This window comes from Epinephelus moara, chromosome 11 (assembly GCF_006386435.1).
Source record: "Epinephelus moara isolate mb chromosome 11, YSFRI_EMoa_1.0, whole genome shotgun sequence".
NCBI lineage: Eukaryota > Metazoa > Chordata > Actinopteri > Perciformes > Serranidae > Epinephelus > Epinephelus moara.
Genome location: NC_065516.1, coordinates 27,709,587 through 27,723,565, shown reverse-complemented (window position 1 = coordinate 27,723,565; position 13,979 = coordinate 27,709,587). Strand labels below are relative to the sequence as shown.

The window sequence follows — 13,979 nt, the reverse complement described above, 5'->3', positions numbered from 1 at the left end:
GACTTTTTTTCATGATTTTGGACGACATACTATAGTTTGACTTTTTTTCATGATTTTGGACGGCATACATGACTTTTTCTCATGATTTGGGACAACATACTATACTATGACTTTTTTTCATGATTTGGGACGACATACTATACTATGACTTTTTTCATGATTTGGGACAACATATTATACTATGACCTTTTGACAAGGTTCTGAACGACATATTATACTATGGCTATTTTGATATACCATAACATGACATTTTTATAATTATAAATATATATATACTATATACTATTTCTTTTTTAGTGTTTTTTGACATCCTATGCTATGAGTTATTATGTGATATATTATTCTATGAGGCTTACTACTTTCCGGACATAGTATATTATGACTCTTTAGCGATATTATTCTTTTATAATATGCTATACAATGACTTTTTGATGACTTTACTATAGTATGATTTTATTTGTCCTTTAATGACATTCTATACTATGTCTTTTTCACGTCACACTATAATATGACTTTTCTGACATACCATTGTATCATTATGGTATGCTATATGACTTTTTTATTATGTACTAGAGTATGACTTTGCTTAATGGCATACTACACTAAGATTTTTTAATAACATTTTAAGGCATAATATACAATAACATCTTTAAAACATGCAATACTGCAACTGTTTATGAATATTTATGTCACAATATTGCATTTATTCATGACTTACTACACTACGTCATTTTTTTATGACACACTATTCTAAGAATTTCATATCACTTATCTAGTGAAAATAATACATGCTTTTCCCAGTTCTTTTTTTTTTTTTTTTTTTACATAATTCTAAATTTACCAACCTTCAGAGGTTATTTAGGAGGTGAGCAATTTTAATTATTTTGAGTCATGTTTATATTGGGGAATAATAATTTGCAAAAATTATAAAAGGTTATTCAATACTTAAAATAATCACTACTTGCAGGGCTAAGGCCTGTAGAATGTCAGTTAGTTTGCTAATTTGTTTAGACTGCCACTATTACGGTATTATTACTGCATCACCACCCTCTTGACCTTCTGTTTGCCTTTCGGCCTCTGACTCACCTTCCCTTCCTGGCCAACACTTTCTGAGACTCTGGGTAGTGGACCAGGATGTCAAACAGATCTTTCTTCTCCAGCACAAAGAGATTAGCAAAGCCGTAGGCTTTGACATTAGCTGTCCGCCTGTTCCCTCCATCTTTGGACGACTGCAACAGACTAAGAAATAAGAACATTTTATGACTGAAAGTTCCCCAGACAGTGTTCTCTGTTTGTGGATTTTAATCTATTATCTTCTAATTAGGAGCATTACATCGTTACACATTAAACACCTCTGCTGATGTTTATCAAAATGTAAAAATTTGAATTTACAATGCTTCTGTGTATTCAGTCTGAAAATGACAAAGGGTGAAATTTCTCTCACCTGATTTCTCCAAACACACAACCAGCCTTCAGTGTGACAAACACAATACTGTTGTCAGGTCCTCCCACCACCTGCACTGCTCCACTTTTAATGATGTACATCTCTTTACCGATGTCCCCCTGCAGAGAGGGAAAAGTCACAAACAAATGCCGAAAAACTACAAATGCTGTACAGAAGACTAGACAGCAGATATTTACACAAAGGCTGTACTTAAGGGTTTGAAGGATGATTGATTCAAATAAAACGTTCACATTTGGAATCTAGGAGAGTGATAATAAGAACATGAACTCACTTTTTTTACGACAAAGTCTCCAGGTAAATAGACAATAGACTTCAGCCTGAGTAACATGTCTACTAACATCTGCTGGTCACAGCCCTGTGGGACAAAAGACATTTGACTGACTCAATGTCCAAACTGCAGGATTCATGTTTTACTGTTTTGTGGCGTCTTGAAAAGGCACCTTGAAAAGATCAATCTTCTGAAAGGTGGCCAGGTTGATGTCAACAGCGATGGCAGTCCTCATCACCAGAGGCATCTTATCCAGCAGCTCGGACTCATCTGAAAGCATCAGATTAAACAGAAAAGATTATTGTGGGGAATAAGTGAGTGCCAAATAAGTCTGGAGCTACAGAGGGCAGTAGTGCCCCTTTTTGAAGGTGATATAGGACATGTGAAGGACTGAGTGGTTTGGTCAGTTTCAAGACTTTCAAACTAACACTTTGTCCCGTATTACTGACCCAGCATGCCCTGAGCGTCCCAGGTGTAGGTGTACCAAGTGCGGACTCGGTTTTGAACCAAAGAGGGGATGCGGTTGTTCACCATGTAGGCCACACAGCCATCCATGGAGGATCGGAAGTAGGTCTGTCCTGCTGTGGCTGCACCGATGACATCTCTCATCTGAGGCAAGATGATGGTGAGAATCAAAACATGACCTGAGGAAAACTTTGATTAATTGGTTAACTTCTGCTGTCAGCTGGGGTTTGTTGTTAAAATGCTACATTTAACACATTTAACAAGGTTTTTGACAGTCCAGACTCCACAGGGAACCAGTGAAATACAACAATGGGTGGAAAGACGGACGATGGGATGTTAGTGAAAATACTATGGTTACATGACTGAGGATTGTCAGTTATTTCTAACACGACAGGTGTCATTCATGTGTCACTACATCACTACACTGATGATACAACTGGGAAAAGATATGCTAATTTAGAGATGCTAATTTCTACCAGGTGTCCAGAGGAAATGAGAATGCCGGGACTCATGCTACGGGCAGGATGTGTCTCTGTTACCTGTCCAATCAAACTGGAGAACACAAAGACGCCCACGAAAAAGTTACTCATCTGAAAGCCAATCTCAAAGACGGTATGGGGTTCGCTAAGACCCCCGATGTTGATCAGACTGCGGACAGCATGGTAGTAACAACGCAGGTACCTGTGGAGACGATAGGGGCGTTAGAGGGGCTGTCACAAACAACGCTATGTAGATAGATGTATGTGTGTGCATGTGTTTGGGAGGAATTATTGTTATTTCTCCTTTTTTTCAAGTTTGATTCCCTTGATGTCTTGCTGCAAAATCCAAAATGCAAAATGCCAAAAAAAAAACTTGCAAAATAAAAGAAAAGAAAGAAGAAAAAACAAGTTGCCCAAAAGCCACAAAAAAAAAAAAGATTAAAGATAATATTACAAATGAACTACCTGGCCGAGAATGATGGACATAAACAATGCCCCAAAAAGGTAGTTAGTCATCTGAAAGATGTGTTCGAACATGGTCTCCGGAAATGGCAACTCAGCGATCATCAGCAGGGACTTCTCCGCATAGAAGAAGCAGCTGAGGTAACTGCAGCAGCAGCAGAGATGGAACATACAGGACATTTTTAATTTGTAAATCTCTGTGTGTGTCTCAAAGATGAAAACACCTGACACTCTGCTTCAGTGCAGCAAGCATTGGAATGACTCTAAAAGCTCTGTGTTGTCTTTGATATTCATGTCACATTTTGCCATGTATGATCAACACAGCAGGTTTTTTGTCTTTAACAGCCAAAGATAACATTTTTAACTCTAACTCAAAGTAAAAACATAATTACATGTTATTTTCAACAAATAAGCAAAAAATAATTTATTAAAATGATAATGAAAAAAAGGTTTTGCCTGGATATTCTGTAAAAACAAATAAATAAGTAAAAAAGAGAGAAATTAAGATGTGAAAAAAATGTTTGGATGTTTTGACAGGTGATTTTTTTTCCCCAGGATCATTTTTCTATCTTTGTGTGTTTGTTTAGACTGCATAGAGAAATTAAAATTCACCTGGAAGAAAATAAGATTGCTTTCAGGCCTGTTTAGAACTTTGGGTGGAGGTGCACTTCAGCCTCTTGTGGCCAAAATGAGTATTACAACAACAAACCAACCTTTAAAAATGATCCTAACAAAACCGTTTTTTTTTTTCTTTCACCTGGCAAAAAAATTAAAAGAACTAAGAAAAAAACTTTCTAAGTCATAAAAAGGAATAGGATAAAGAGAATTTAGATCAGACTTAGAAAATGGATAAACATATTTTTCGCCCACCTGCCTCTCAGGGCCTCTCTATGGTAATTTACTAGTAGTGGTGACTGTAGTAATAATATATTAAATTATAGTCAGAAAGAGCACATTGAATGTTCTTAGAACAATATTTAAGATACGGAAACGTATTGCATTCACTTGACAAATAAAAAAAGCCCTGTTTTTCTGAATAATCTTTTCCCTGTTTTTCGGGGTAATTTTTTTTCCTGAACGAGGAGATGAGATACTTCAAAATCTCGCGAGAAGCTCCCATCTGGCACCTGCAAGTGACCGGTGCCTGCGTAAAGTTGACAAACTAATGATAACACCATCTATATGACTTAAAGACAAGAGTATCTCCCGGTGTCTCAAACCCAAAACAAAGTAAAACTGGATTAAACTAAACAAGCGGGTCACGTTTGCTTCCATTATATCGAGCTCTCAAGAAAGGAATGAAAGCATCTGTTGTTCTATTGCTGTCTTAACTCAGAAAAAAATACACAGAAAAACAGAAAAAATTACCCTGAAAAACAAAACAAAACAAAAACACGAAAAACTGAAAAAAATTACCATGAAAACAGAAAGAAATTGCACCGAAAAACTGAAAAAANATCGAGCTCTCAAGAAAGGAATGAAAGCGTCTGTTGTTCTATTGCTTTCTTAACTCAGAAAAAAATACTCAGAAAAACAGAAAAAATTACCCCGAGAAACAAAAAAAAACACCACGAGAAACAGAAACAAAATTACCGCGAAAAACAGAAAAAAAAATACGACGAAAAACCGAAAATATTACACTGAAAAACAGAAAAATAAAAGAATTGCTCCGAAAAACAGAAGAAATTACTCAATAAAACAGATTTTTTTTTAAATTTGTCAGGTGAATGGAATACGCTTCCGTTTTAAGAAGAGTGCAATCAGGAGGAAAAACAAACAAGAATGTGATTCACTCAAACACAAGTAAGGATATAAAGGTTTTTTACTTACGCGCTGCCCAGACCAGAGTAGACCCATTTAGTTGTCCCAATGCCCTGGTAGTCTGACGCCACGTAATAGACGCAGGCGTTGATATGGAGCATGAAGAGGAGATAGCCGATGGTCCGAATCACTCTGATGGAAAAATAAAGAGAAGTTTGTCTCTTTCTCAGTTTCTTTTTCCACATCTTCATGAAGTTAAAGGGGAGTTTCTGTCTGGCCTAGTCTAGTCTTTATTTTAATAATGCATGTATGACAACAACAAAGATGGCATTATTATTATTAACTGTGACTGACCTCCAGATGTACGCCTTGGCCATGATGCTCTCTAGACGATCGCTGAACTCAAAAAACGTATCTGCCTTGAGAATGAGCATGAAAATGTCAGCCAAGGTCACCACAGGAAGGAAACAAAGTCACTACTGTCTTTCACAGCAGAGCTAACACCAAGTAAATTCACCTTCAGGAGGCGATTGGCTCTGAAAATGGATTTGAATCCAAACTGGACGTACAGCAGGTCGAATGGGATGAGGGAGACCATGTCGGTCTGTTCGGGAGAGACAAATGTGTGAGGTCACTGACATGAGTTTGTAGGTTCAAAGTAGGGCTGCACAATCTCTGTAGGGCTCCGTCTGATTGGCCAAATATATTGACATGTAGCGTGTGAATGCATTCAACATACTAATTATTGCGGTTCAGATACCATGTTGATACTGTGATGAAGGTAAATGTTGGACAGACTGTGCAGGCCTATAGTTCAAAGAATATTCCAGTACCATGAATCTTTCCGACTCTCTGTAGTTCTTCCGCGTCATGACTCTGTCTTTCTGAAAGAAAAAGAATAAATAAATCGTAAAGTCATTCTCAGCATCAGACTCCATCTCTTAGGGTCACATCAGACTTACTATGATGTCTCCTCCTTTGACGAACTGTTTGCGTGACTGGAAGATGACGGAGTCTACGAGGTAGATGAGGTCTGCCAGCACATCCAGGGCGAACCAATAAGGGATGGCGTCCTCAGTGTGGTATGGGAAACACAGACGGGCCGTCATGAACCAGGTGTTGTAGTTGAAGGCCAGAGTCACCAAACTCAGCCAGGCGATGTAGCGGCGGTCTGTAAAGGGGTCCATGGTGTTTCCCAGCACTGGGTCCATCATGTCCTCGACTGGCTTCAGCACAGTGTCCACTGCGTACCAGGCGGCTTCTCTTAGCTTGGTCTTTATGTCCTTCTCCTCCTTCTTCTCTTCTTTAGCCTCTGCTTTCTTTTTCTCCTCCTCCTCTTTCTTCTTCTGCTCGGCCTCCTTCTTCTTCTTCTCCTGCTCCTCTTTCTTCTTCTTCTCAGCCTCCTCCTTTTTTATCCGGTCCTCCTCTGCTTGTCTTTTCCTCTCCTCTATGACCTCTGCGTAGTTGTCTTTGCGCAGCAGGGGTGCTGACAGAACAATATTACGACTCAGAGACATGTGATGCAATTTAAATATTTGTGGCTTATGAAGCACTAATGATAACTATCATCGGTTTTTGTGCTTCCTAACACAGCTGAAGTGACGCTCCAATAATTCTGTGTTTGTACTCACTGACAGGAGGGGTGATCTCTGGGGATGAAGCATGGGGATCAATCACTTTGTCCTTGTAGAGCTGCAGTCTCTCCCTCATGCGTGTGACGATGGCTCTGAGCTGCTCGTCAGAGTACTTGTTGATGACGATGGGTGGAGGTGGAGGAGGTGCCTCCTCTTGTCTGAAATTGGAAAATACATCAGGAAAATTAACCACACAATGTTGGTATTTAGGATTTTCCTAAAAAACAATGTATAGGCTCAGACAGAAGTGATCACGCTCAATCAAATTAGCATCGTTCAGCTCATTGTTTTGGTTTTCCACACCACAACTTTATTGCTCTGGTTCGCTCTCACCTCTCTCTTAGCATGGCTGGCCACAGCAGGCACCTGTTGCTTTAAATAAAATCTCTAAAACCCACTGTGCACACCCTGCTCAGCACCAAACAGCATCTGTCACAGTTATTTACTAGCTGGTGAATATGGTGGAGCATTTAGCAGCTAAAGTAGAGACCAGACACAGAGGTGACATTGGGTCTTGGGCTGCTCCCATCTTATCTATATGCTGGACAGTATTCTTTGAACACAGGACTTGTATTTGTCGTCTGTACCAAAAGTTCGTACAAAGAGTGGAAAGAGTGGTTTTTATATATTCCACAACGTCAGACTGGAATTTATTTGCAAAGTGGTCTAAAACTCAATGAGCCCATCTCATCAAATGCCTTTGAATCTATTTTGAAAGACGGCCTGTGCTGCATTTGGTTCCCCCAAATACTGTCTGTTCTTCTGTTCTTTTTGTTTACATGTACTTGTCATGTCTTGTGCTGCTGACTATCTTAGCCAGGACTCCTCTGAAAAAAAGATGTTTAATTTGAATCAACTGATCCTGGTTAAATAAATAAATAAATAAAATATCTAGTTAAGCTCATATGTCACTGTTGTGTTCACAGTTTTTTTTCTGCTGCCTGCAAGTGGCTAAAAAAATCAGTTACTGCAGGTTTAAATCTAAATGTAAATTGAAAAAAAATAATCTGACCGTTATATCATGTCTACAGGGTCATCAATCATGATTTATGATGTCAAATAAAGACATTCCTACTGTGAAATGACATTTGAAGTGGAGAGCCTCAGCTGACTGTGACACAGGCAGCTTCAGCAGCACAGACAGAGGACGGGGGCATCTGTGCTCATGTGGCGCCCCCTAGTGGACACAATTCAGCAGTACAGAAGGAGGTGGATGTATTTATGTCACATCATCTGAAATAAATCAGCAGTGCGTCATAACTGCCTGAAGCTTGACAGTATTTAGAAACATGATTAACTTAAAGGTAGGGTCTGGAGGATTTTCCAGTTGCTGTTTGTAAACACACATTCAAATTTGGCCCCTCCTATCAGGCTCAACTCTCCCGGGTGTACGGAGCCCGGTGGTACGGAAGAAGGCTTCACAGAAGAGGTTCAGGCAAGGCTCGCGCTGGTGCACGCTCGGACACGTTTGGGCACGGCACCTGCGCTCTCTCATTGGCTGGGGAAATCTCCGCCCAGAAGCGGTCCGAGCTCACAAAAACATCAAAATACAGTTAAAGGGCAGGAGCTCTGCAAACAGAGTCACCACCACACATGAGTAGAAGCCCATAGGTGATGATTAAGCAGGATTTCATTTGTATATGTCTATATTTTGTTTTGTTTGAAAATCCTCCAGATCCTACCTTTAAGCACTTTTAATCAAATGAAAGACAATAAAAAAAATGTTTTAGTAGTTTACAACAGGCTAAACAGAGAGGCACAAAGATGACACCACCTTGTTTCCACTGACAGTGTAGGATGTGGTCTTTATAACGATACCGTGTGTGCACTGTGCTGATGTAGAGAGCTGTCCTCCACAGTGGAGCGCTCCACATGAGTTTGGGGTACAAAGTGAAAGAGAGTGGGCATTACTACTGAGCTCAAAGGTGAGTGAGATGCTTCTCTCCTTTGGCCCAAACTTTACCTGAGTCTACCCTCAGGTGGTAACGGGTGTCAGTACTATACCAAAAGTGTTTGCTCAAGGCTAAAGCTAGCTACATAAACATGAGTCTCGTACCCCAGGTTAGGTTTCTCTTAAGCCTGAAAACTGAGCCAAGAGGAGGTGCAGAAGTCTATTATTCTGTCACACAACTTTAATTAGAATATGCTCACGTTTTTTTTTTCCCCAAATCACCAAAACAAGAGCAACAAAACCTGCATACCCCATCTTTAATCAGCCAGTTTTTGCAGAGGTGCACCAGATCTTTTTTATAACACACCTATATCAGTCTGGCCCTGCTGCACAGCACAGTATGTAAGACACCTGAGAGCTATTTATTCCACTCATCTCTCCCGATGATGGCTAACACCTCTGCCTGTGCTCCACACATGATCCACTGCTGAAACGTGTACAACATGTCTCCTCATTTGGAGAAGTAACGTGTGTTTACAGCTGCGAGGATCAGCCGAATCTGTCGCCTTCATGGTTTTTATTGCCGGTCCAGAAGCAGCCCCGGTGAGCTTCTTAAACCTTAAAAGCTGAAAAGCTTTTAATCCACTTTGGGGTCATCCCCCTCCTTATATGCATGTTGCAGCAGGGGATAAAGATCTCACATGCTGCACTCATCTCTGAGGGCTCTCTCTGTCCCGCTCTGTCATCTCGCCAGGGAATCTGATTAATTAGTGTCCACTGGGTGATTAATCTGATACTGGTTTGTGGTGTCAGTGTCTTGGCAGGCGTGGGTTTTGGTAAGTGAAAGTGGAGGTTGGAGGCTCGAGGGATAAATACACAACATCTACTCTCTTTAATTGCCCATGCTATATATATCTAATGTCTACCCTGCAATTAGATGTGCATGAACAAAGCAGGTAGGTGAAACACTGATGATGGTGTGACCGTTGGTAAAATAATGCAGCTACAGAAAAGGTGTAGGTGTTACCCCTCAGGTTTGGCTTGATCAGGGTTAGCTGGAGCTGCTGTGGGGGCTGGTGCTGGAGCAGAGGCTGGTGCCGGAGCCGGAGCTGGAGCTGGGGCCGGGGCCGCTGCTGGAGCTGGAGCTGGAGCTGGGGCCGGGGCCGCTGCTGGAGCTGGAGCTGGAGCCGGGTCTGATTTTGAGAGAGGGGAACAATCATAGTTACATTTCATCTCCTCCAGATCTGATTTCTTTTGGAATGCAGGTTTTTAAACCCCTGAAATATATTGTTTTTTCTTTTGCATGTTGAATTTCATTAACACATTTGTTCCCTGTAAAAAAAAACCGTGCCACACAAACAATGTCTTTTAATTACGTTTAAAGTGGGTTAGCTGAAGCATCTGGCAGTTTTGTAGAGATAAACATGTACTGTAAAAACAATGTATAGATTCTTGCGAACGTAATTCCTCTCAATCATCACTTATGACCCACTATAAGTGTGTGGAAGTGTAAACATCTGCAGAGACCCTGCTGCAAGTTGGGCAGGGACTTTATGAATCTATTTTTTATACTTTTATACATTATACTTTTTTTTATTGTTTTCTTGAGAACAAAGAGAAAAAAAAATGAGCGAACAGCAACCTCCACCATGACACATAGTTACCTGTACATATAATAATAAATCACAAGATTGTAGAAGTATATTAAAGAACACATTATTCATAAACATAAAAGTATAATAATAAAAAATATGATTAATAATAAGAATGAATAAACAATATCTATATGTTGAAAATTAAATAGACAAAATAAAATTTAAAAAGATAAAATAATAAAATAAATAGTAAAAAAAATTAAACAAAAATAATATAATAATAATAATATTAATGAATAAACAAGGTACATACCTAATATGTGTGTATGAGGCCCCTCCAAGGCACATTTATCAAAATGTAAATATAAATACATATATATATATGTGACAATTAAATAGACAAAATAAAATGAAAAGAAAGATAAAACAATATAATAAATAATAAAATAAATAATACATAAAAAATAAAACAAATACAAACAGAATCAAGTATTATACAAAATCAAAATTAGCTAAATGAAGGTTGCAACAGAACTATTCAGTAGTACACAGCACCAAAAAAAAAAAGAATATATAGTGAGGTCAAACCCCAAGCAGTAGGTCTTCACTTTCACCTTCAATGCTGATAGTGTTTACAAACAGTAGCCGACAATACCTGCATAGTGTACCTTCCTAGTTTCTACAAGTTTTTAAGTTCCTTGAAAAACAAATCCCTCAGAATGACACTGTCTACATGTAGTTCACATGACTCTAAAGAATCTCACTCCAGTATCAATTATTTTAGAGGGAAGTATAATTAATTATATAATAATAATAATAATAATGATAATAATACATTTTATTTAAAAAGCGCTTTTCAAAGTTCTCAAAGTCACTTTACAGAGACAGTCCAAACACATCAAATAAAACAACAATTTTCAGCAAAGACATCGAAGACAAAGAGGAATAGTAATGGGAGTGAAAAAACAAGGAAATAAGTAAATGAATAAAAGTAGCTAAACATTAAAAGCAGAACGGAACAGGTGAGTTTTGAGTAGTGATTTGAATGATGGGAGGTCAGTGCAGTCACGGATGTGTTTTGGGAGGGAGTTCCAGAGGGTGGGGGCAGCAACAGAGAAGGCTCTGTCCCCCCAGGTTCTGTGCTTGGTCTTGGGGACGGTGAGAAGGTTGGCATTGGAAGAGCGGAGGCTGCAGGAAGGGGTGTAAGGGTGGAGCAGGTCTGTGAGGTAAGAGGGGGCCTGGTTGTGGAGAGCTTTATGGGTGAGTAGGAGGAGTTTGAAGTGGATGCGTTGTGGAACAGGGAGCCAGTGGAGGTTCTGAAGGGCAGGGGTGATGTGGTCGCGGGAGCGGGTGTGAGTGAGGAGGCGGGTGGCAGAGTTTTGGATATATTGGAGTTTATTGAGGAGTTTGGAGGTTGTGCCATAAAGGATGCTATTGCAGTAGTCAAGGCGGGATGTAATGAAGGCGTGGATCAGGGCTTTGGCAGCATTGCAAGAGAGTGAGGGGCGGAGGCGAGAAATGTTTTTAAGGTGGCTGTTTTAGTGACTTGTTTGATGTGTTGGTCCATCCATCCATCACATTCTTAAATTGTAGTTTAAGAATGTGATGGATTTTTGGCATATATTACGTCCATATAGCCAGATTTGGTGCATGAGTTGCAGCTCTCAGGTTTTCAGAGACATTAAGTGAGAGAATAATTAGCTGTACTGGGTGACAGGACCGAGATGGATGACCCACCCATTGTGCTTGACGCCAGCATCGCTCTGAGACAGGTGTCCAAGCTGTGAGCAACACAATCAACAAGTCGCTGAAACTCAATTCATGCTATAGACCTCAGAGAGCAGGCACGATCACGCTCGGACAGACAATGAGCTCAAGAGAAGTCGAACGACGTGAACTTTTCATATTGATAAGCTGTCACCAGTCAGTGTGTGTTATTGTTGTGTGTTGTCTGGTGTCTTAATAATCAGATTTTCTTCTTGATCAATATCTCAGCCTCACAAGTGCTCACAGAGCTGATTACAGCTGCTCGATACCTCAGACTTTTGTTTTGAAAAGTGACAGTAATAAGCATTTAAAATGCTTTGAGCACAGCTGCAGGCATTGGTGAGCTTGCATGTAAGTGTAGGGAGCGACAACATATTCCTATAGGCTTTGGTGCAAGAGACGTAAAAGCTAATAAACTCAATTTGAAACATCACACAGAAAGCAAAAGGGACGTGCAATATCTCAGCTTCTAAATATGTCATTTGAGCCTCCGCCTTACCCGGCGCTTTGTCCACTTTCTTGTCCTCATTCTCCTTATCGGCTGCTGGCTTCTCCTCCTACAAGACAAATCAACATTTTCCACAAAGTCAGATGCTCGGCCTCATTAGTCAAACCACGGTCATTAGAGAGACGTTTTAATTTAGAGAGCCTTTTTAAAGAAAAGTGAATTTAGCATTTGACAAATGACTCCCCTGCCTGATGGACTCCTTTAAAAACATGCTGTGTTTGAGATGAAATGAATTTAAAAGTGCCCGTTGGGTAATGAGCGATTTCAATGAGGTCGGTGTAATGAAACAATTTTATTTGATTCTTTGTTGGCGAGAGTACTGAGCAATTGAATGGATGGAGGAGCAGATAAGAAGCCACTGCTGTGATCTTAGGGGGAAAAATGTAACCAAAGTCGCTGCATTACAGGCTGGATAAAATACTTCATTTTTTTGCGGTCATGCTCGATTTCAGTCTTGGCTGCTACTGCTGTTACTGGCACAAAGTGAACAGTATGAAAGCTATTGAACGCTTGCAAGAGCATCACAGAAGAATCCAATACTCTCTGAGACACTATATGAATAAAAATATCTTACAGTTTATAAAGAATATTTGTATTTACTCAACTGAATATAGAGCACACTCTTTGTTCTACCTTCAAACAGGTCTTACCTTGGCTGGTGCTGGAGCTGGAGCTGGAGCTGGCGGTGGGTCAGGGGTCCCTGAAGCCGCTGGCAACTGTGGGCCACTGAGGAGGCCTTTCAACTTGCCAAACATGTCTAAAAACCTAAAGGTGCATCCGTGTTGCTGTCTGCAGGTAACTATGTAGGGACGGTCAGGCTTCCTCAGGAGCTAAAAAATCCCCCTCCTGGATTAACCCTCTCTTTTCGATCTGTCTACCTTTTCTTCTCCTCTTCTTTTAAAGCAACACGTCCTCATAACCAACTTCGCTCCGATGGTATTACTGCTTTTAGCACCACTAATACTCTTGCACAGAGAACAGCCCCCACCACCACCACCAACAGTGACATCTAAGCCCATCACCATCTCATATAAGATCCCAATAGGCTTACAGGTGACCACTAAAGCAGGGCTGGGACACTCAAGGGCCGCCTATACAGACTGCATTTACCCCTGCACTTATAGTGAATGAAATGCGACTACTCATCATGCCTCAGCCCACATCTTGTTGAATGCTTTGCAGCATATAATGTGCTCCATACACTGGCTGTAACAACAGGGCTGAGTGTGATGAGCAAAAGTGATCAAAATGAAAGCCTTTAATTATCGTATTAACCTCTATAAACACATTTCTGCATACGTGTGCAGAATCTGTAGAAAACAGGACAAGATCTGGGTATCAGAAGTGTTCTGGTTTGCGTTTGTAATCCGTCTTACTATCAACCAATTTACCCTATACTAAGTCCCTCCCCCAGATGCAGGCTAACCAATCATAGCGTAGTATTGGGCCGGCTCAGACCAGGGTCTGACAACAACACAGCTGTGCTCCATTGATTTAGATTTCCTTCATTTTCAGGCTGGTTTTGTGGATTTGGAGCTAAATGTTGTGCCTGGGGCACGTCGTGTATTAATGATACTCGTTACCTGGAGAGGTTGGAAAAAAATATACGTTTCTTCCCTGTTCCAAAACCAAAATCAAACCCTGAAAAGTGTAGGGTTAGCTAGCTAGCTACTGAAGATATAGC

General features: G+C 40.3%; 1 protein-coding gene across 1 annotated transcript; it reads right to left on the bottom strand.

Annotated features, from left to right (window-relative positions):
- Positions 1-1,082: 1,082 nt before the first annotated feature.
- Positions 1,083-13,239, bottom strand: LOC126397900 (cyclic nucleotide-gated cation channel beta-3-like). The gene is made up of 15 exons (XM_050056949.1): positions 12,946-13,239; positions 12,287-12,344; positions 9,453-9,618; positions 6,532-6,692; positions 5,863-6,386; positions 5,734-5,784; positions 5,418-5,504; positions 5,255-5,319; positions 4,970-5,092; positions 2,738-2,879; positions 2,183-2,342; positions 1,906-2,003; positions 1,737-1,820; positions 1,445-1,563; positions 1,083-1,239 (listed from the first exon to the last, which is right to left on the bottom strand). Exons 1-15 carry the CDS (start codon positions 13,048-13,050, stop codon positions 1,083-1,085), a joined length of 2,100 nt encoding a protein of 699 aa, XP_049912906.1. The 5' UTR covers positions 13,051-13,239.
- Positions 13,240-13,979: the final 740 nt, after the last annotated feature.

Bases quoted from the DNA above. Each gene is read 5' to 3' on its own strand.
- LOC126397900 (XM_050056949.1), bottom strand. From the start codon at position 13,050: ATGTTTGGCAAGTTGAAAGGCCTCCTCAGTGGCCCACAGTTGCCAGCG. The intron at 5,093-5,254 runs GTCAGTCACAGT...TTTTTCCATCAG, and splicing joins GCCAAGGCGTACATCTGGAG to AGTGATTCGGACCATCGGCT. The intron at 2,004-2,182 runs GTCAGTAATACG...TGATGCTTTCAG, and splicing joins GGACGCTCAGGGCATGCTGG to ATGAGTCCGAGCTGCTGGAT.